Below are 22953 nucleotides of genomic sequence, written 5' to 3'. Positions count from 1 at the left end.
TGGTATTCCATAAGTAAGATGTATTACAGAAAAACTTAAATTACTTGCTTTCACCTAAATGTCTCATGTAGAAGGAACTCTTAGTATTCTTACCAGGTAGTCCAAACGGGGTGGGTAGAATCCATTGGAAGCAGATAGTTCTGTGAGTACTTAGGAACCAAACAATATAGAGCTTCGGGTCAAACCCATCACTTTGAATGGTATCTGGTATTCCATTGGTTTGCTTTAATAATAATTATAATTTATTAGATTTGTATGCTCCACTCTCAGAAGACTTGGGGTGGCTTTTCTGCTTTGCAGAATCCTCAACATTATTATTAGGTATAAGTAATGTTATCCATCCACAAGCAAGCTACTGCATCTGGAGACAATGCTTCTTTTGAATACCCTTTAAAAGCAGGTCATAGAGTGTTGTACAGTTGGAGGATGATGAAGATATTGAGGACTTGGATTCAGATAGTGTTTATGAATTAGTGGGGGGCCTGGGGTTACAGGTAGTAGAACAGGTGGGAGGCCAGCCACAGGATGGGGCTATGAGTTCAGGATCTAGTGAGGGAGAATCAGGCGTTCGCTGGGTTAACCCTAAATTCAGAATGGCCCAAAAATGTAGAGAATAGGTGTCTGGAAGAAGATATTAAGGAGAGGAATGGGTTAAATACTGTAGTGATGTATTTGGCACGTCAGGGGGTCAGTGGGGAAGAAGGGTGGAGTTTCAACGTTTCCGAAGAGAAAAATGGATGTTTTTCTTGCCGCTCTCAAGTAAGCAAAAGTATTCTGTGTTGATTAACAGTCAGGGCTGCTGTTTTAGAAATCATGCTGTTAGGAAAATAAATCTTGTTAAGTGGAGAAGGAGAAGGAATGTGAGAAATGCAGTTAAGGGAGATAACGGACCAAGTGCCTGCATGAAATGTGTTTGAATTTCAGAAGAGCAGAGAAATAACGAGTTTCTTTATTCATGATATAATGCATTTAATAAGAGTTATTTGTAATTGCTAAATTTCTACCAGAAACCAGAACATAGAGTGTGTTACAATAATTGGAAAATGACAAATGTCAGTCAAGATTTACAGCACTGCAGGAAAGTTCACAGTCAGCACATCACTGGGCCAGCTCACGCCCAACAACAGCCTCCAATTGTCTTATCTAGCCATGAATCTAGAAGGACCCCCATGTCACAGACCAGCTCCTTCATTGACAGTGCTGTCCCATCCAAAGTCACCATTGTAGTAAACTCAGACCCAGAGGACTAGGAGTAGTGAACGAACAGTAACTCAGTCTTGCTGCAATTCAGCCTCAGTTTCTTTCTCTCAGATATTTACAGTTTCCAGGCTCTGGGTTAGAATTCCCAATGCATGTCTGGACTGGGGTAGAGATGGAGCTCTGGAGTTCTGATTATACCATCACAAACTAATAGAGGACTTGTCCTATCGGCTTGTATATTAATTAGCAGCTTAGAAGAACCTTGTGCCGTCCTATTTTGGAGTAATCAATGAGTTAATTTGTCGTCCTCCACACCGAAGGACTGAATCTGCCCATTCAGGATGGAGCAAAACCACTGCGAACAGTGTCCACACTCCCAATCTTAGGAGCTAAGGCCAAATTTCAACCAAAAGTTTACTGGGTGGGGTCTTAAACCATAATATAGTTTGTTTGTTTTGGGCACTACAGCTTAGTCTGTACTTGCACACCTAGCCATTTATAGTTTACTCACTAAGTTATCTTTTAAAATAGCATGTAAGCAAAGCTGTTCAGAGGTTAGCGGCAAGAGATGCTGCATTATATTCGGTGAGCAACATTCAGAACATATTCTGTTACGTACACCATCTTGTTGCTCTTTAGTCTAATCTTGTCCTAACTGTGTCGTTTGAGCAACCAGGCTGTCATACAGAAACTCTCCAGCGCTGTCTGAAAATAAAGTAAGCTCATTCTAACAGCTCCAGTATTGTATTAACTGAACAGAAAGGGAAATGATCAGGACAGAAACAAAAAACAACCTGCCCCAAAGCTGGCCTTTGGCTGATTTGCAGCCATCACAGCAGCCCTGAGAAGAAGGAATAGATTAAAGAAAAATGTTCCCGCTGATCTCATATTGCTAGGGCTTAAGGAGCATGCATATTTCAAAGCAGTAATCTGAGCCACTCACTCTTAATGGGCCATAAGTGCACATGTAGAAATCTACCGTAATTGTTGTTTTTTCTTTAAAAAGTCAGAACTGTAGAACAATCGCTCTCACTTTCATTATCCTGCTGTAAACCATGCCTGCTAAGTCAGTGTATCTGTTTCCCCAACACGCTAAATAAACCACAAGTAAACAAAATGTGATTAATTAATATTATATTTGGACCATAGTGCCCATTAAAGAAGCAGAATTTCTAGCTGAAAGAGCACTTGGTTATAGGCTAACAGCAAAGATCTTCTCTTGAAGATATCTATCAGTAAAACTTCCCTGGCAATTCTTTACAAGTTGTTTTAAGTTGTTTAAAACTCAGCTAATTCTGGGATCAAACTTGATCATTTGGGGATGTGTGTTTTAGTGAAAAGTAAAGCGCTTCCTTTCATCACCTAAGAATATGACACAAGCACTTTGCTATAGCAACCCAGCCCATGAAACAGAATAATGTTGATCATAAGATATTGGTTGCTATGGTGAGTAAAACTCAGATTGGCTTTGCATCATTTAAAAGATGGGTTCTTGTCAATAAGAGCCTTTACAAGGATATACCTGAGATAAGGGTCAAGCTAAAATTCCCATCACTAATAAAAGTTAAGTACACAGTTATGTATTATACAAAATTAATCAGATTCAGATAAATGATTCATAGTATGTCTCCTATAATGAACCGAAACTGAACTGGTAATTATTTATTCTTCCCTCAACTGATAAAACATTCATTGCACCTACCAAATATGCATTAGACTTGATAAATCTATTTATTTTGCCTTTTGGTGACCAAGAAAGAAAGAGGAACTATGTTGTATATCTGCTGGAATACTTTTAAGTTTACTTTATTGTCATTGCAACTCAAACCAGCAAAATTAAATGCCATCTTCAGTGTACATCATATATAAGAAAACTATTTAAAACACACACACACATCCTTCACATTCTGCACAATTAAATTGAAAACCCCTGATACTGTATTAATATTGCACTATATAGTGGAATACATTTGATTCTATATGTAATATTTCTGATATTCAGGTTTAGCTTCTTTTGAAGCTTTTTGCTGTCTACTTTATCCTGCTGTAAAATGTTCACATGAGTTATATTCTTAATATCTAGAACAAGTTTTGCATGTAACCACTTGCAAAGAATTAGGCACCTGATATTACATATTTGCTGTGAAAAATATGAACCATGTTTTGAGATATTCCTGTACATGAAAATGACTTTTTCACTTCAGCTGATGATCAGATCACTGTCTTTAATTAAAAAAAAAAGTGTTAAGAGAGACACTCATCTGTGGATGAGGTGGCCCTGTGATTTACCAGCAATTGTTACTATCTTTTTAAAGAAAACAGAACATTGTATATAGTTTTCCAGCAATAAATTGTTGAATCATCCTTATTGGCAGGAAGGATTGTAGAGCAGTTTATGGCATTTGCAAGGACAATTAACTGAATTATGCCACTACTGTATAAAGAAACAAGACTGTTTGATTTAAATGTAACAAGACAAAAATGTATGGAGTTTCTGACTTGGTATCCACATGTACTAGAATGGAATTATGAGTTTCACGTATATAAAATGTACCTGCTCCAGTGATGATATGTGGGAAAGACCTTGGGAGATTGGGAATGCTGCCAAGGGAACAGTCAGATAAGTGACAGCATTGCTGAATAGTGGATGGGGCAAGAATCTCAGAAGAGATCCTCCCTAATTTCTTAGCTATAACGATATTGGGGTGGCTTATTGCCATTTTAGTTTCTGTTAATATAGCTTTACGTGTGGAATTAGCTCATCTGGTCAGGTTTCCTCATTCGCCTACCATGTCTGAAAAGTTCAGATGATCAAAGCAGTGGTGAAATCCAAATTTTTTTATGACTGTGGCCATGGCTTGGGCGTGGTGTGGCTTGGTGGGCGTGGCAGGGGAAGGATTCTGCAAAATCCTCATTCTCTTCCCATTCCTGGGGGACGAATATTGCAAAATCTCCATTCCCACCCAACTCTCCATTCCTACCCAACATGTTGTGAGCCACCCTGAGTCTTCGGAGAGGGGCGGCATACAAATCTAATAAATTATTATTGTTAAATTATTATTATTAACTCGGGGGCTAGCCAGAGGTGGTGTTTGCCAGTTCTCCGAAGTACTCAAACTTTCCACTACCAGCTCTCCAGAACCTGCCGGATTTCACCCCTGGATCAAAGGATAGTTGATGGAATTTGGAAATTAACAAGATGCAGAAACATCCAGGGAAGAAATGACAAACTGAAGAAATTGACAAAAGGGAAAGCAAGAAAGTAGACCAGCTTTTTGTAATTCCTCTCTAGACAAGGAAAGATCTTGAGACCTCTAAAACGTGCTCCAGACAGTTACTCCATTTGAAGAAACCACAAGGTCTGTGGGCTTAGAGTTCTGGGAGACAAAGGAATAAACCTTGCTGAAACTGCGGTTGGCATCTTCAGAAAGGACACTAGGTTCGCATATATGCTTTTCTGGTTACTTCTGGACGTTGCTTGTTAATTCATTTTCAGTTATTAGGAAACTTTGCCTCAATACATTGTACAGCACCAGGCGAATTCTACTCCTTGTGTAGCCTTAAGCCCAGTTCCCCGCTCTCAGCCCAACTCACCTCACAGATTTATTGCTGTGGGGAAAATAGGATGAAGGAGTACTGTATTAGATACATTTGCTGCCTTGAGTTAATTATAAAAATAAAAGATTTTTAAAAATTAAAATTTCAACTTAAAATATTTATTTTGGAATAAAAAGCAAAAGAAACTTACAAACAAAGGGTCTACATGGATTTGATTTTAAAATTAATTATAATAAAACTTCCTGTGAGTACATGCTTTTGTTTTGAATTCTCTTTAAGATAGGATAGGACTTTTACGGTTGAAAAATACAGAAACAAGGTCTTCAAAGGAAGCAGAGGGGAAGCAGAGGAATTAAAAGATTGCAATTAAAGAACACTTAAACTTGACTTTCTAATACAGAATGGAGCCAAATATTTTTGATATTATTTAAAGAGACTAAAGGTTAAGATTCTTAGGCAAAATGGAAAAATAAAGCGTTGATTTATTTAATCAAAGCTAAAATAAATATGTTATTATTTCTGATAAACTTTAATGGACTTCTCCTGTTCAGGACTAAATGTGGTTTTAAGAATTTGTTTATAGATGAGATATGGGAAGAAATTACAAAAATAATTATACTTGTGATGAAGAGGGATGTAATTTCTGTATGTTTGCGTATTGTGTGTGTATTTTCTTTTTCTATTTTCTGCAATTTCTATTTTTAAATATTTTTAATTGAACAGTTTTCTTTTTAAAAAACAACATATAAAACAACCACAAATACAAAAAAAGAAAAACATAACAATACATACTATTTGAGATCATTTTACAGGTTTCCATATCAACATACATAATTTGCTTTTGTACTTCTCTTTGTATCCATTTACTTCTCAATTTCAACATGTTACAATAACCTTATACTGTACAGTATTTCAATAATTCTAAAGATACTAGTTATTCATATCTACAATTCATTTACATTTATATTTACATCTTTCAATTTGGTACTATTGGATTGCTCCAATTAAAAGTTCATCAATTACGATTTCATTTTCTGTTTTCCAGCCAATTATACATTTTATTTCATACTTCATAAAAATCTGAATTATCTCTCTCTTTCAAGTCTATGTTGAATTTTGTCCATTTCAGCGCAAAGTAACATACCCTCAGAAGGCTCAGTAATTGGGAAAATACTTGAATGTTACTTTGTTTCCAGTTTTGTGTGAATGTAATTCTGGCTGCAGTGAATAAATATTACATATTGAAGTTTCTTTTTCATTTTTGAGTCTAGTATTCCTAATAGGAACAGTTCTGGTTTCAAGTTAATTTTTTGCTCTAATTTCTTCCAAACACCTCCGAATTTTAAACCAATACTTCCTTACAAGGGGGCAGATCCACCACATGTGATAGCATGTTCCAGATTTGTAATTGCATCTCCAACATTTAGGGGATAAATTTGAAAACATTTTGGCCAATCTCCCTGGGGGTAAATGCTATCTATAAAACATTTTGTAAAGGTTTTCTTTGTATGCCACTGCTGTCATAAGTCTTTCCCAAAATTTGTCCCACTTTTAAATTCTATATTATGCCCAAAGTTTCTGGCCCAATTAATCATTTCTTTTACAGCTTCTTCTTCCATTTTATATCTTAGCAAAATGATATATAGTTTTGTAATCATTTTTCTCTATTTCTAGTAAAATTTTATCTAGTTCCAATTGTTTCACATGTATGCCATATTGTTCTTGATCTTTTTTGAATTCAGTTCGAATTTGTAAGTATGGTCATCAATCTGTATATTCCCTGTTTTTTCAAATCTTGAATTGGTTTTAAGTCTCCTTTTTTATCTAGAAATTCTGAATAACTTACCATTTTACTTAGATAGATACTATTTGGGTATATTATTCCTTCCATTGTTGATAGCCAGTTTGAAATGTTTGTATAATGTTTTTTTTAATCTTTACCCAGACATTAAACAATATAACCCTTGCTATGTGTCTTAGGAAGTAAGAATGTGACTTATTCTTTATTTTAAATTCCTTTCTTTTCTTGTATTCATTTTTTTCGTTTTAATTCTAATTTTTAATAAAATTACTATTAAAAAGAAATTAACAGGTACCATATAACAACAAAATCTGGGTTTGAAAAGAACCTTAAGTGCTGGTCAAATATTTATTATCTCTCCTCTTTCCCAGCCTGATTGGAAAAATAGCTATTTTGATAGCTATTCTGAATCTAGCTATTCTTAGATTCAAGAAACTAACCTGTTTTTTAAAAGGCAAGTTTATTTGCTAATAAAAATGGCTCAATGTATTTTTCTATATTATATGTATTGATATATTTTCTATTTTATAAAGTTAGAAAATCATTCAAAATTCCCTCCCTAATGTCCATTTAGAACTCTACATGGCATATTTTGTTTTCCCGCATTTATTTTTCATTTATTGTTTTATTCTTTTTATATTGAGTAATTACATTTGTGTAGTTTTCATGTATTTTCCTTTTTCTGCATTTTGTATGTTTTTGTAAAAATTGTTAATAAAGAAATTGCTTTTTTAAAGAGTGTGACAAATAAAGTTATGCTAAGTATAGAAAGCCTGACCCATTAAAGCATTCCCACTCCTTTCCATAAAGATTATGCTGGAAGTCTTTTCCAGTAGGATGCTCTGCTTATTTCTTTCCTAAGAATGACCAAAACGTGCCAAAGGCAGCCTTCTCATTTTGCTTTGTGATAAAATATCTGAAAAAAATACTGAATGATTGTTATTTACATAATTATTTAGTAGACACATAAAAATGGTGTAGGAAATACTGATTGGTCAATTATCATAAATAATAATGCTATTTAAAATACTGCTAGATCTCAAGAATCCTGATCTAGAATCAGTAGTGTTTCTAAATATGTTTCTGATTTTGTTTATACTACCAGTACAAGGAATAAGACTCCATTATCAATCTTTGAAGTTAAATTGATGTTCTACATATACTGGTAGCAAACTAATTCTATGAGCAAATACTTAGGTAGCCAAATAGCAGCATGTACACACAAAAAGTAACAACAGATTTTGTTATGACCAAGCCAGGGCTGGCAAAATGTGAAAATAAATCCAAAAAGAACTACAGAACATGAACATAAAAAGAGCCATGCTGAATCAGGCCAAAGCCCATCGAGTCCAGCATTCTGTGTCACACAGTGGCCCACCAGTTGTACAGGGGGATCTTGAGCAGAAAGAGAAGGCAAGACCCTCCCTTTCCCATGACCCCCAACAAAAGGTACCCATGGGAATCCTGCCTGCCCCAACCAACATAGAGGCGGCACTTGGACATCCATTTCAATAACCATCAATACACTTGGCATCCATGAATCTGTCTAATCCTGCCTTGAAGCTATCCAGGATGACAGCTGTCAAGACCTGTCATGAAGCATTGAAAGTGGGAGGCTCTCTCATTATCTTATCTTACTATTTTCAAGTAATCAAGTAGATATTTAATGTCTTGCAAAACTGATCTAACACTCCAACTTCTGATTTTTTATTTTTTGGTCCTTTGTTGCATCTGAGCAGGAAATGTGTTCCACATCATATAACTGCGTTGCCTGCAGATTTACAAGCTTTGGCATCTTCCTTTTGTACTACTCAATGATGATAATAATACTGAGCATAAATGACTCCTTTGGGAAATTGTGCCAGCAAGTTACAGCTGGGTCTTTGATAGCTGCAAGAAAGAGCGTGAATGAGAGAGAGATGAGAGAGAAATTTTCAATGTGTTTATAAACATTCTGAAAGAGTTGTACAACATACCTCCCAGAGGACTCCACTCTAGCTTGGAAACAATCCTGAGTAATTGAATGGATGGATAGATGGATGGACAGAAATTTATAATATGCATGAATGTGTGGGCATAGACTTGGGTATGATCCACACATTCATGTAAATTTCTCTCAATGCCTTTAAAAGAAATCAAATTTCGAAAAATTGATCAAAGCTGGAAAATCCCTCCAGCTGTTTTCTCTCTTAAAATCTCCCACAGATGTTTCCCAATATTTCATGAAGGAAATTGGAACAAAAAAGTTTGGCAGCCAATTCCTTTGTTTTCCCTCATTCTTGCAGTGTAAAATGCCAACATGAGAATTACCATTGTTTAATGTGAAGCTTTTAAAACAATTACACTGCTCTTTTGTTGTAATAAAGCAATAAAATACCATGAGCTAGAGATGCAGAGCAGGAGGGATGTGTTGTGATATGGATGGCGCGAGCTCCTTTTATAAAATATGCTTTCAAACTGGGGAAAAGGATAGAAGGCGAGAGGACGCCTCTCCCATCAGACTGACTTTAGGAACAAATAACATGAACCAAGATGTATGTATGTGTGTATGTTTCTTTTTCTTATTTATTTAGTCAAGTATTCATTTAGTCAAGTACAAAGATATAACAATGTTTATATACATGATATTGGTACTAATAATATTTTGGGACCATTGCAACTACCGCCAACCCCTCGCTTATTTTAAGCCGGTATTTATTTTTTATTTATTTTATTTATGTATTTGTCAAACAATTATAGGATGCTGATTTGTACAAATAAAACATTAGATAAGTAATGATAAAAAGTAATGATAAAAGACAATAGGACAGGGACTGTAGGCACAATGGTGCACTTATGCACACCTCTTAGAAACGGGGAGAGGTCAATTGTAGATAGTCTAAAGGCAGTGTTTCTCAACCTTGGCAACTTGAAGATATCTGGACTTCAACTCCCAGAATTCCCCCGCCAGCATTCGCTGGCTGGGGAATTCTGGGAGTTGAAGTCCAGATATCAAGTTGCCAAGGTTGGGAAACACTGATCTAAGGTTAAAGGTTTTGGGGTTAGGAGTAGAAACTATAGAGTCAGGTAGAGCATTCCAGGCATTGTTTATTGCTGAAGTCGTATCTCTGAAGTCGTATTGCTTACATGTCAGAACACACGTGCTAGGCGGCCTTCACGCGCAAGCAGGAAAAATCGGAAGGCGGGAAACCGTCTGACTGACTGACGTACAGTTCAACTTCCAGCGAACAACGCTCTTCTCTCAGCGATTTGGTGCCTCCCGTAAAACTTGAGGGACGGCCCCGGCGCAGAGGCCGGCCCTGGTCGCAGCGGTACGCCACGCCCCGTCTTCCCGCACGCTGGCGATTGGCTTCGGGTGTTCCGGCCTCATGACTATTTAGCAAGTGTATTCAAATCAGGCGGTTGCCAAGGTAACTTGAGGCCTTGCGTACACACGCTAATTCCTTGCAAGAGGCCTGGGAGGGCCGAAAGGATCCAAGGACGAGGGAGTCCCCAGGTGTGACTCGATGAGGGGTTCGTTCTCCCTTTTTCTTTTGACGTGCCCGTGGTGTCTTTTTTTCCCCCTTTGCCGGCAGTCGGAAGAAATTAAAAGCAGGTAGGAAAGGGATTGTCCATCACCTGTTTTTTAAAAAATTGACTGAGGTGGTTTTTGGTTTTTTATTTAATTCAAGGCCAAAGTATTATATTTGCTCTCTTTGCCGGTTTTTCAATTGATGGGGAAGCGCATTCTATAGCCTCCCGTTGTTTTTAAGTCGCCTTGCAGCGGGATGGGCGATAAACAAATTTAATAAATAAACTTTTCGTTATTACTTACATGTTACTCTTCTGTGTGCTTTGACTTGGGAAACAATGAATGCCACGGTCCAGTAGCCACCAGTAGTCCCCTTGACTTAAAACTCAAAGCCCAAAAATAATTCAGGAATAACTACTAAAAAAAAGAGGATTTATTTTTGAGCCACAGTGAGCAGGATTCTACTGAGATTTCCAGACTGCATTTAAAATCAACATGGATATTGGATGGATATATATGATATTTCAAAGCATGGAAGTTCCTTTTTTCCCCAGGGATCTACGTTGAACACAAAATGTGCAACATTGCTATTTATTTACCTAAGGTGAGCTGCACAAATAATAGATAAAACTGATAGTATGTAGCATATTAGCTAGCACTTACTGACTTTTCTGTTAGCTATCATACATTTAGCAAATATGCAGATATACAGTAGTCCCTCGCTATATTGCGCTTCACCCACCATGGCTTCACTTCATCGCGGGTTTTCAAGAAATATTAATGAGAAAAATCATTCGCGGATCTTCGCTGGTTCGCGGGTTTTTGAGGAAGTCGATCGGCAGATTTAAACAGCCCGCCGAACTCGATCGGCAGGTTTTTAAAAAAAAAAATATCTAAAATTGTAAATACTGTATTTAAATACTGTATCTAAAATAAATACTGTGTGGGAAGGGTTTATAAACACTTAAAACAATGAAAACTTACCAAACAATTACAATATAAATACTTAAATAAGTACTATCAGTCGATAAATTCCCCATCGCGGATTTCACCTATCGCGGCCGGGTCTGGAACGTAACACCAGCGATAGGTGAGGGACTACTGTATAGAAGTGTTGACCACATTTTAATAAATAGTTGGTGATTTCAATACAGTGTTACACTTTGAATACACTGTTTTAATTCCAACTGTGTAGGGTTGTGGGCTAAACACTAAATACTGAGTTCTAAATAAAATTCCTTGTCAGTAAAACTGTTGGAAACAAGGGGTAGCATATTTGGTCAGTAATTTTTTAATTAGTTTGCTAGATTAAAAACCTGTAGGAACCTGTAGTTGATTGCTTACTACCTGTTCATTACTTGCACCTCCCCAGTAATTAAGTCAACACCATGCATATAAATCTAAGGCTTGCACACTATATTAAACTCTGAACTCTCCTGTATCTTTATAATCTGGTTCCTTCAAAATGCAATACAGTACAGTAATTCAGTATCATAAAGATTATTGCCTTTGAACAAGAATAATAAAGCATAGTAAAGTCTGAAATATTTCACAAAATCATATACACATATATCCAGCAGTTTGCCCTGTACATAAGGAAAATTGTTCTTATTTGAAAGAATTGTTTTACAAGTCACAGCATTAACCATGTAGTTCCCATTGTGCACATTTAAAAAGGACAAATAAGCAGTCCCATTGGAAAATAAATTATTGCAACTTTGGACCAGCATAAGAAATTGGGAATAAATAAGAGCCATTAGACTTTTAAAACTACCGTGATGTTAACAGATGAAACAGATGCTAAGAATTCCTGATCAGCCTAGAATGTAAGATGAAGACAGACACATTCACTTCTTACTCTGTGTCATTGGTTAGCCTACCCTGATGAGAAACCTTTTATGGCATCAAAATTGATAATTTGTCTTTCTGGGTAAGCAAACTGGCAGTGAGATAAGTTAGAACCTACCCTTGACCTAGGTAGTAACTTTAATTGTGAATAGAAGCTAGAGCTGTTGGTCACAAAATAGCACCTCCCATTTTCGCCACATCTTGGAATTTTTTTCTATGAAAATCTTCATTTGACCTCAAAAACTAAAATCATATGCAAGTCAGTTTGAATTATTTGTAAATTCATTAGTATTTACAAATAAAAGCTATCCATTTAATTAGGAAAGAAACAAGCATCAAAAGCAAAATACAAATGAAGCAAACAAACAAAAGCTGTTACAAATCTTTCTGCCATCAGCAATGCTGAAAAAGAAGACGACTCATATCTAGATCAGTTTCCATTTGCTGTTAAAAGTTAAGGAAGTGGCTTTTGCTTGGAATAAATTCCTTTAAGAAATAATCCCACCCTTGATTCACATTAATTTCTTCTGAGTTGAAGGGAATTTAGACCAAAGATTTTCAAGTGGATCTGGGAGCAGAAGAGAAAATGTTCCATAAGGTATGTGGGATGTATGTCCTTTTATTGAAATAGCAATATCTTACATTGAGTTTTAGAACTTAATAATGATAGATACGGATCACCATAACTTGCCATTTTAAACATTCCATCTCTCCACAGGAAATTATAAATAGAATTCTATATCTACACTAAATCTATAAAGTATCTAGGCTTATGTAAAATATACTGCAATAACATTTTGAATCTACATTAAGTAATTACCTTCAATTTTCCCTTTACTTACCACAGGAGAACCTCAGTGCCGTTTCAAGAAGATAAATAGAAGATAAACAGCTCAAATTTGTGTATTGCAAGTGGAGTTGCTGTTGGAAACAGACATGGTGGATGGCATGACAAGTAAATAGTGATACAATAATAATTTTAAAGATACAAAAATGTAGCATAAAAATGTATAAAATACCTTTGTGACCTGCAGGAAGACATCCAAAGAAGGCCAGATGCCTAGGTGGTCTGCTAAGGTGGAACAGTAATATGTGCTCGCCCCCATGGATCTGAGTGCTAGCAGAGTCCAGCGGAATTTTGCTATTGCACCTGGGCAGGTAGCGAAATGCACGTCTCTGTCTGTCTCTATGGAATTTTTCATACATTTGGCTATCGAGTGGGAGGGAGTTGAACACCTTTAAGCTACCTTCAAGTTGGTGTTCCTTCTTTTGCAGTTTTCCAAAATTATCTTGTCAATTAAGAGCTGGTTTTTTGTTTATTTTGTTCCTATACTGTTGAACAGTTTCCTTTCTGCTCAGGTGAAAAGAGCTTGCTTTCAACTAGATGCTCTTAGACTGCATCAGCTACCACACCAGTTAGCAATTTGAAAGTTGTAGATAAACATATAATTGGTACATAGTTGCCTGGTGCTGCCCTTTTGTTGGATCTTTTATTAGGTTTTACCCGGTGTTATCAAGTGTTAATCAATTTTAAATTTTACCTCCTTGCAGTATATTGTTAAATTACTTGGCAATTCACTGGCATAACCAGTTGGATGTTTTAACCAAAAAACATGCAGTTCATTTGGTCCTGACCAATTCTTTGGGTGAGGGGCTTGGACTACATAACCTACAAAGTCCCTTCCAACTCTGTTAATCTGTTGTTATTGATCTTCTACCATTCCTGCTGTTATTATTAGTCATTTTATTTCAGCTTTTTAAATTCTTATTTATCTCCTTTACTCAAGCTGCATTTTTGTTATATTTTTGTGTTATCTCATAGCTCTGTGCATAAACGCACTGTTTCTTCTTTGTCAGATGTTGACTGGTTCACTATAGTCTCTCTATTGGTGGATTGGTAGAAATAATTCTGGTTGGACTGAAATTGGAAATTCTGCCTATAGTATGCAAATTAGGCCATTTGTTTGATCTTCTTGGCTACAGCTCTTATTTGTTGCTGTGTCATTTCCAGTGCTTCCTTAATCTTGCCCGTTTCCTATTTATTGATTGGGTATTATTTGGTCTTCTTGTTCTTCAATTTCTTTTCTTTCATTTCCCCCCCCTTGAATCTAATCTTTAGCTTGAGGATTTTATTTTCCAGCCTGATTTCTCATTCTGATGGTGCCTGTTCAGCTGTTTTTCTCCTTTGTTGATTTTGCGTCCCAAGTATTCAGTTATAACTGCAGATATGCTCTACGTTAGTTGATTTCTTCTTGTAAGCTGATGTTTATATTTGTATTACAATATTGGCATCATTTAATATTTGAAATTTTACTAACTTTATTTTGTTGTCCTTGTGCTTTTTCTAGATGATCAGTTATTCTTTGTTTCAGTTCCTTTTGTTTTTTTAGTTTGAGGGCTTTGCTCTTTCTGAGGAAAAGGCTGAGGAGATGCTTGGTTTAGGAATGAAAATGATTCAGTACTGATTTTATTGATTGATTGATTGATTGATCGATTGATTGATTGATTGGATTTGTATGCCGCCCCTCTCCGTGGACTCTTCTTCTGGCTTCTTCTTCGGCTGATTCCCCCATCTTGCCTTTATAGTCTGAGTGCTTCTAGCAAGAATTCTGTGTTGTTGTTGATTTGGGTTGGGTTTTTTTTTGCCCTGGCTAGATCTTTATAGTACTTCCAATTCTGCTTTTGTAAATACTTCATTTCATATTATAAAATCAGTATTGATCTTATAGCCTCTGATCTGTTATTTCTGATTCTGGATGCTGTTCTTTCCAGACCAGAACCAGTGTGGTTGGATTATGGCCTGTTTAGTAATAACAGATAATTGTGGTTTTTGTTTTCAATCTTTGTACACTTCGATGGGTAAACTATTTTAATCCCAATGGCTTTGCAGCTATTTGCCTTGGTTGCTCAGCGAACAAGCCTGAATCTCAACTCCAAATCTCAACCAACAAATGCTCTGTCCTACACATTGGCAAAAAAAAAAAAAATATCAGAACACCAAATACAAGCTAAATAAACAAGACCTTGCAGATAACCCTTACTCTGTCAAAGACCTTGGAATACTCATATCAAATGACCTAGGTGCCAAAGCCCACTGCAACAACATCAGTAAAAAGGCTCCAAGAGTTGTTAACCTAATCCTACGTAGCTTCTTCTCCAGTAATCTCACACTACTAACCAGTGTATACAAAACATTCGCCAGACCAATCCTTGAATATAGCACATCTGTGTGGAACCCACAACACATATCAAACATAACTACATTAGAAATTGTCCAAAGATACTTTACAAGAAGATCCCTCCACTCCTCCATTTGCAACAGAATACCCTATGCAACTAAACTTACAATCCTAGGTTTAGAAAGCTAAGAACTACGTCACCTTTGGCATGACCTAAGCATAGCTCATAAAATTGTCTGCTATAATTTTATGTCAACGACTTTTTCAGCTTCAAACACAATACATGGGCACACAACAGATACAAACTCAAAGTGAACTTCTCCAAACTTGACGATAGAAAATACGATTTTAGCAACAGAGTGGTTAATGCCTGGAACTCATTACCTGACTCGGTGGTTTCGACACTAAATCCCCAAAACGTAGACTGTCCACTGTTGACCTGAGGTCAGTAAGGGACGGGCATAAGCGCACCAGCATTCCTACTGTCCCTGTACTAATGTTCCCTCTTATCAGTAACCCATCTTATCTATATAAACTATGTTATATATATACATGTTTTTTGCTGAATTTGAAAATTAAGGGAGACTAGGATAGATCTATTTCGGCCTTATTTTGGCCTCATCAGCTAGCCATACCCTCACTGGGACTTGAACCTGCAACCTTTGCCTTGTAAGGCAGAAAATTAACCTCTAGGCTACAGTATCCAATCCCTTCAGCTCTGCACCAGGGAAGGGTTACATATTTTTGTGTCGAATCACCCGGGTGTATTGAAGGAACATCACAGCTCCTTATTTGCCTCTCGGCCCAACCCAGGACCATTTCCAAGGCAGTTAATTTTATTGATAGCCGACAATTCTATCTATATGTGTCACATGTTTTTTGCTGAATTTGAAAATTAAGGCAGACTAGGATAGATCTATTTCGGCCTTATTTTGGCCTCATCAGCTAGCTAGCTTTCTTTCTTTCTTTCTTTCTTTCTTTCTTTCTTTCTTTCTTTCTTTATTTATTTATTTATTTATTTATTTATTTATTTATTATTTAAAATACATATTTGAAAAATAAATAATAAATAAATACATAAATAAAACCTGTATCCCATTTACTACCAAATGTTTAGGAATTCCAGCACCTAGCATGGTCCTTGTTGACTATGGCTATGATCAATGCAATATGGTAGATTATGTCTCACCATATTGTTTATTGGAGAATCCCTCTTTGTCTGACTCCTTTAATGAGACCTATCATGTATAGTTGAACCACTGGCATTGTTTCATCTTCATCATTGGGGAAAGCACAATAACCACATCAAGATACCTCTTCACTGTGTGTGTGTGATTTTTATTAATTATTATTTGAATATTATTTTTATAAATATTAGTTGAACATTTTAAATTTATTTCATTTTCTAAATTACTTGGTGGCACTTTCCCCCCCAATATTTATTATGCAGTTTTATGCATAGTTATTTAATGTATGATTTATTGTTTTCAGTGGGGCTCATTTTCAGGGATGTGGACATATCATCACAGATGCAAAGTGCAATAAGAAAATATGGCTATTACTATTTTATCTTAATAGATCAATAAATATGCAGTGGTTTAAAAGTTTGGTTCTTTTAAACCATCTGATTCCATCGTATGGTTTTTATTTATTTATTTTATTTTACTTGATAATTCTGCATAAAGACAAAAATATAAAATCCAGGGAACATAGTGTAGCCATCCAATTTGACCTGTCTGTGGTCTTCAACAAATGTGAACATTATTTGAAATGTGTTTCCTAGTTTATTTGGCAAGAATTCCTTGACAAAATTAAGAATACAGTACAGCAGATACCTCCAATTCTTCATGATGGTTAGTACAGAGGTTTTGTATGACCTTTGCATGCACCCTTGTTCTAAGGGAGTTGTGAGGAAATTCTTTTTCTTTTTTCTGCTATTTTCTCTTCAGCAACCTTTGTAAAATATTTAGCTCCAATCCTAGAAGAAGAAAGATGATTGATTTGCCTCCCAGAAAATGTATTTGGTGCTTGCCTTTCTTTAATAATAAGGATCTCCTTACGGATACCAAGATTAGCCTAGACAGCTGTTGAAAGCCCTGACAAATTGGGTTGATGCAAGTAGCCATGAATAAGGCACTTAGTGATCCTGATATTTATAAACATAATTATTTATTAACAATAATTATTTTTCTTGTTATTTATTTGCAAAAATTATTAGTTTGGCAATGACGTATGACATCATCGGATGGGAAAAACCATGGTATAGGGAAAAATCCGCGAAGTACTTTTTAATTAATATTTTTTGAAAAACCGTAGTATAGGCTATTCGCGAAGTTCGAACCTGCGAAAATCGAGGGAACACTGTATTACCTTTTTTTCTATACCAGGTTGGGTCTGCATTGTTTATCATTTGTTGTTTTTAATCTCTCTGATCTTCATAGAATACAGCTTCCTCCTATTTACCACTAAGAGATGGAATGAACATATAGTCATTTCACCATGCAATCTTTCTAGAATCTAGAGTGATAATTGTTCTTTTCCATTTATCTCAAAATTATACTTAGCTGAAGGCATAGTTCCCCTTATAATCTGAAACAAAAAGATTATAATAAAATATTACTGATTATCTGAAGTCGATTGGTACATTTAATTGACAAATAAATGCTGCTTTAAAATAGCTTTTTATTTTACATTTAATGAAAACTGAATACTGTAATTAAAAATTTTAAACTGATCTTTTCATTATTACTCATAAATAAATATTATGTTATTGTCCAGGAAGTAAAACAAATTGTGTACTGATGTTTACAATGAAAGCTATGTCCTCTTAGCTTTTAGTTTATCTACAACCAAGTCTTACATAACAAGATAGATCAAGTTTTATGTGATGTAAGCCTATACATGAATATTGTAGGCAGGAACAATTTTTTCCATTAGGAATTAATTGTCATATTTTCCTGATGACATAATAATAGATCTTGTTTTCTGAATGATAGGGTACCTTTACAAACTTAATCTAAAATGGTATTCTTAGTTCTTAAGGGCATTCAGAAGAACACACTATATTCTGCTTCAAACTAACTAATCTATAAATATGTCTGCATTCTATGCTTATATTTGATCACATTTTCAATTGGTAGAATCTCTGTATGTTTGACAGGTACAGTATATCCCGTGTAAAGCTTTGTCTTGATTGTTTAAGCATTCAGCGCTTGCAAGTTAATCATAACAGTACTTCTATATGGAATTATTTTTGAGGACGGCTTGAAAAGTCCCATTGATTTGAAATGCTGTGATACAGTAATGCTTGAGTCAGCAGAATGTTTACTTCTTGGGCTTTGTCATTTTTGGCTGGCCAGATTGTGACTGTTGAGGACAAGATTGTATGGCACCTCAGTAATGGAATTGCCTTCCAAGAAAGGAGAGCAAAGCTCTGTTCGCCTACTGTTAAGTGGGCACAAGATTAAATATTTTTGTTGTCAACTTTTACCTGAAATATTTGTATCACTGGTCTGATTTTGTAGCCATGTCTTTGAAAAGTGGGACTTAATAGTTTAAATAAAAAATAATTATAGAATAAATAAAACATGTTTCTGGGTCAGAAATAAGAGTTTAGAAGCAAAATTTTATAATTGGAATATCTCAAATATTTTCATTTCATCAACATTGCAGAAAAAGATATTGCATGTTCATGCATCTTCAGTGATTGGCACTTTGCACCAATACTGTATTGTGTTAGTTTACAGTTCAAGTAATTCTATTAAAAGGAGTTGTGCGTTATTGCCACTAAATGCTACATTGTAGGGTTTTGCTGTTCTGTAATAGAAGTATTCTTGTTATCAAGAAGATCAGATCATCAGGCATCCTACTTTTTCATTTGTATCCGAGTTCTGTAATTGTATTGTTCCCCTAAATGTTGGAAAGAAGCTATTGGGTGTGGTACTTAATGCAGCTGTTATGTATTAGCAAATACTAGCTTGGATTGTCTTTCAGTTCACTAGTAACTTTGTAACACAACACATTTTATTTTTGTTGTATAAATATGGATGTATTTATTTATTTTTGGCTATGCTGCCCACCTGCTCAAGCAGGGGCTATGAGATCGGGTCAGGAGTCCCCCCCCCACACCCATTGTATACTAGGGTTGTACTGGGGGAGTACAACCCTGTCCAGAATTAACAGTATTATTTTTTTTAATCCAGAATTTGTAGATTTAAAGGGCCCTAAAACTACAGCCACTGAGACCTAACTAGAGTTAAGCTGAAGTCTTTTCTTCCTTAATCAGATGTTCAAAACCTTCAGGCAATGTAAGTATGCTGATGATAGCCAGTTATATCCTCTCCCTGTTCCCCAGCTATTCAAATGACGCCCTTTAAGTTGAGAAAGATCTTAAAGGACATAATTTGAATAGCTGGGGTGGGGGTGCGGAAGGGTATGACTGGTTATCATCCGCATGCTTACACTCCTTATCCTGCATTATTGACCTCACCTACCAGCTTTATATTTGCACTAGGAAAAGTGGAGAAGAAGTGAATCCTGAAAAAGAAAATGTTGGAGACAGGATGAAAATTGCCAGTGTGGTGGATCTAAAGGTGGCTTTTTATATAAATATTTCGCCCTTAAGGGCTTTCAATATTTAACACCTTAGCCAGCATGAAAAGATATAAAAGATTCTCTGGAATTTTCTGATATTCAACTCACCGGACAGTAAGAATTAGACTGATTCAGCAGCAAGTACTGATCATTAATTTGTTGAGTATCAATTGATTTAACATGTCAGAGTGTGCACAGTGTGACTACTATTTTAAGACAACTCCGGAGCGAAATAGAGTACACAGAAGTTTGTCTTACAAACAGTGGTTTATATCAGGGGTGGGTTCTGGATTGTGTTACTGCTGGTTTGGTCAACAAACTTTGCAGGGACTCACGGCGCAGGCACACTTGCTTTGTGTGGGTGCTGGAGCATGCACAATATTTTTAAAAAGCTGCTGCACATGCACAGAAGCAAAATACAAGATGGCGCCACCAAGAGAACCAACATGGGGGCAGGGCAGGCCTGGGTCACTGCTGGTTTCAGTGATCCAGGCAGTCAGGTTATTATCAGTTCTATAGAACCAGTCCAAACCAGGATGAGCCCACTTCTAGTTTATATACAAGACTTCTATATACATACAGTGGTACCTCTATCTACGAACACCTCTACTTATGAACTTTTCTAGCTAAGAACCGGGTGTCCAAGATTTTTTTGCCTCTTCTCAAGAACCATTTTCCACTTACAAACCTCAGCCTCCGAAACTGTAACCAGAAAAGGCAGGTAGAAGCCTCTGTGGGACCTCTCCAGGAATCTCCTGGGAGGAAACAGGGCCAGAAAAGGTGGGGAGAAGCCTCTGTGGGGCATCTCTAAGAATCTCCTGGGAGGAAACAGGGCCTCCACTCTCCCTGTGGTTTCCCCAATCGCACACATTATTTGCTTTTACATTTACTCCCATGGGAAAAATGGCTTCTTCTTACAAACCTCTCTACTTAAGAACCTGGTCACGGAACGAATTACATTCGTAAGTAGAGGTATCACTGTACATATATTTGATAGGCACATACCAGGCAAGCAAGCAATCTTCACCTTTACACAGAGAACTACAATGATGATAGAACATGACAAAGAAAGACACACTAGGAAAGAGAGAGATGCCCTCTCTCATGGCCTCCCTTATATAAACAGCTTCTTAAATTAAAGCGGTAGTAACCTTGTTGATTCATCGTCATTGCATCAGCATTTCAGTTCATAGTGGTTCATCAGCTGGTCAGCTATTAAATAATTTTTCTGACATAATAGACTTCCTCTGTTAAAGTTATATTGTTCAGCTGATCTATTTGAATTCCAATATTATCAAAAGGCAATGATTTGTTACAGTTACTGTATATCCCATTATTTTTGTCTAAGAATCCATTTCTTCTCAATTTTATCTCTTATTTTACTGTCAACAATTTTGTGAGATAGGTTTTGCCAGTTACTGTGTTCTACCCAGAAACTGTGAATAGGGATTTGAACTTGATTTCCTGTCCAACATTTCAACTGTTTTGTTATATCTGTTAATTAAAAACAGATAGCATCAAATATAAGCAGCTTGTACAACCTTTTTCACAGTTGTTAGTTATATATAAAACCTATATGCATAGAAGACTAAACATATCATTCTGATTAGTAAATATTATATATTTTGTCAATTTTCACAATTTTTAAACATAATTCTAGTTGTTTTAGCTTATGACGCATGAAATAAATACAGGACTCAAATAATTAGCTTGCATTCTTGTGTTTTAACATTAGGGCATTCTGAAATGAAGCTAAACTGGAAACTAGATAGAACATCAAGACCAGGTTCAGCGACCGTTAGGGTTACAGATCTCGGCTGGCAAGGTCTCCTGAACCCCAATCCATCCATTAAAGAAGATGAAGAGCTACTTGTAGATGAATATCTTTCTCCCCACAAGCTGGTGAGTATGTACTATGTTATTGTATCTATATTAGATACATTAATGACCCTAGCAATACTTTGGTGTATCTGAAAGTATTGCAGTTAGATGGAGCCACTGGATATTGTTTTGAACAATTTGTTTTTTTTCATAATCATACATTTATTCAGACAGTGATTGAAAATCACATGAGGCCTATTTTACATTACACCAATTTCTGTTTAGTTATTAAAGATTCAAATTAGGGAATATTTTAATATAATTAAATTTGTAAATATGATACACCAATGGTTTATGTTTATGATTTTGTTTACCGTGCTAATAGGATTAATCTTAAAATAACTGATCTGGAATATCTGAGTAGTTCTACTAATTACTCATTTTAAAAATGCTTTGTACTCCTTAACAGGTTTCAAGAAATAATTTCATGTTGGCATTATATTCTGTTGCTAACTTGAAATATTTTCCTTATCCACATGTGCTTAAGTAAGAATACTCTACTCTTGCTAACAAGTTAGAAGGCGAGGTGATCTTTTTCTTTTCAGACTCCAATGCTATAAAATTCTGGAGTATCCCCAGTCTCCAGAATACATTTTAGGATGATGTTGAGAATCACAGAACGAACATGAATTGATAATTAACATTTCCTCCTCCCATTTCAACCAACTCTTTTTGGTCACAACTTTTTCGCTAGCAACAAGCTCTTGCTGGAGCCAAGCAACTCTTCTAGTAGGATTTTTGTTCTCTCTGAGCTTGGTTATTTGCTTGCAGATCATCCCAAATGTGCTTTTTCAAGAAGCAACTGGACTTTCTTGGTTTTTCTTTGAAGACGTTTCACTTGTCATCCAAGAAGCTTTTTCAGCTCTGGATAGGCTCTTGGTTCTTAGAAAAGAAGCGAAATGTCTTCAATGAAAAGTCAAAACAGTTGCCTATTGAAAAAGTACCCGTGGGTCAACCTGGATGGTTGAGAATCTCTATAGACACTTTTCTTGCAGATGTTTCATTACCCAACTAGGTAATATCATCAGTGCTAGAAGGGGCTGGGTTTGCTCCATGTTTATATACAAGTAGAAGTTATAGTGTTAGTGACATTGTTCTTGGTAGTTCCTTGATTGGGCTGTTGCTGACTGTTCCTTTCTTTGTCTGAGTTGGTAGTTCCTTGTTTATTGCTTGATTGTTGGTCTGGTAATTAATCCTTGTGTCAATCTTTGCCTGTCTGTCTATTGATTGCTGAAGAAGAGGTGCCTTTTTAGTTTATTTTTTAGTTTTTGACTGGCTCTTTTGAATGATATGTAGATATAGTTTATCTCTATGTTCCAGTTGATGGCTATTTTTTGTCTGAATGCTAAGCTTCCAGCAATTCTCTAATGTTTTTGGATTTA

The 22953-nt window shown here is 36.0% G+C and overlaps 1 protein-coding gene across 3 annotated transcripts in view; it reads left to right on the top strand.

Annotated features, from left to right (window-relative positions):
• The first annotated feature begins 9991 nt into the window (after window positions 1–9991).
• Window positions 9992–22953, top strand: part of LRRC56 (leucine rich repeat containing 56) — a 51332-nt gene continuing 38370 nt past the window's right edge. Inside the window, exons 1-4 of one of the 3 annotated variants that reach the window (XM_070765643.1) lie at window positions 9992–10154; window positions 10625–10674; window positions 12766–12873; window positions 21426–21592. In XM_070765643.1, coding sequence (XP_070621744.1) covers window positions 12855–12873; window positions 21426–21592 — 186 coding nt within the window. In that variant the 5' untranslated portion in view covers window positions 9992–10154; window positions 10625–10674; window positions 12766–12854. The remainder of the gene's footprint in view (window positions 10155–10624; window positions 10675–12765; window positions 12874–21425; window positions 21593–22953) is intronic. The other 2 variants (XM_070765638.1, XM_070765647.1) reach the window with 2 other exon arrangements.

This window comes from Erythrolamprus reginae, chromosome 1 (genome assembly GCF_031021105.1).
Source record: "Erythrolamprus reginae isolate rEryReg1 chromosome 1, rEryReg1.hap1, whole genome shotgun sequence".
In the NCBI taxonomy this organism is placed as follows: Eukaryota; Metazoa; Chordata; class Lepidosauria; order Squamata; family Dipsadidae; genus Erythrolamprus; species Erythrolamprus reginae.
The sequence above is the reverse complement of the archived record's forward strand: the minus strand, read 5'-3'. Positions and strand labels throughout refer to the sequence as shown.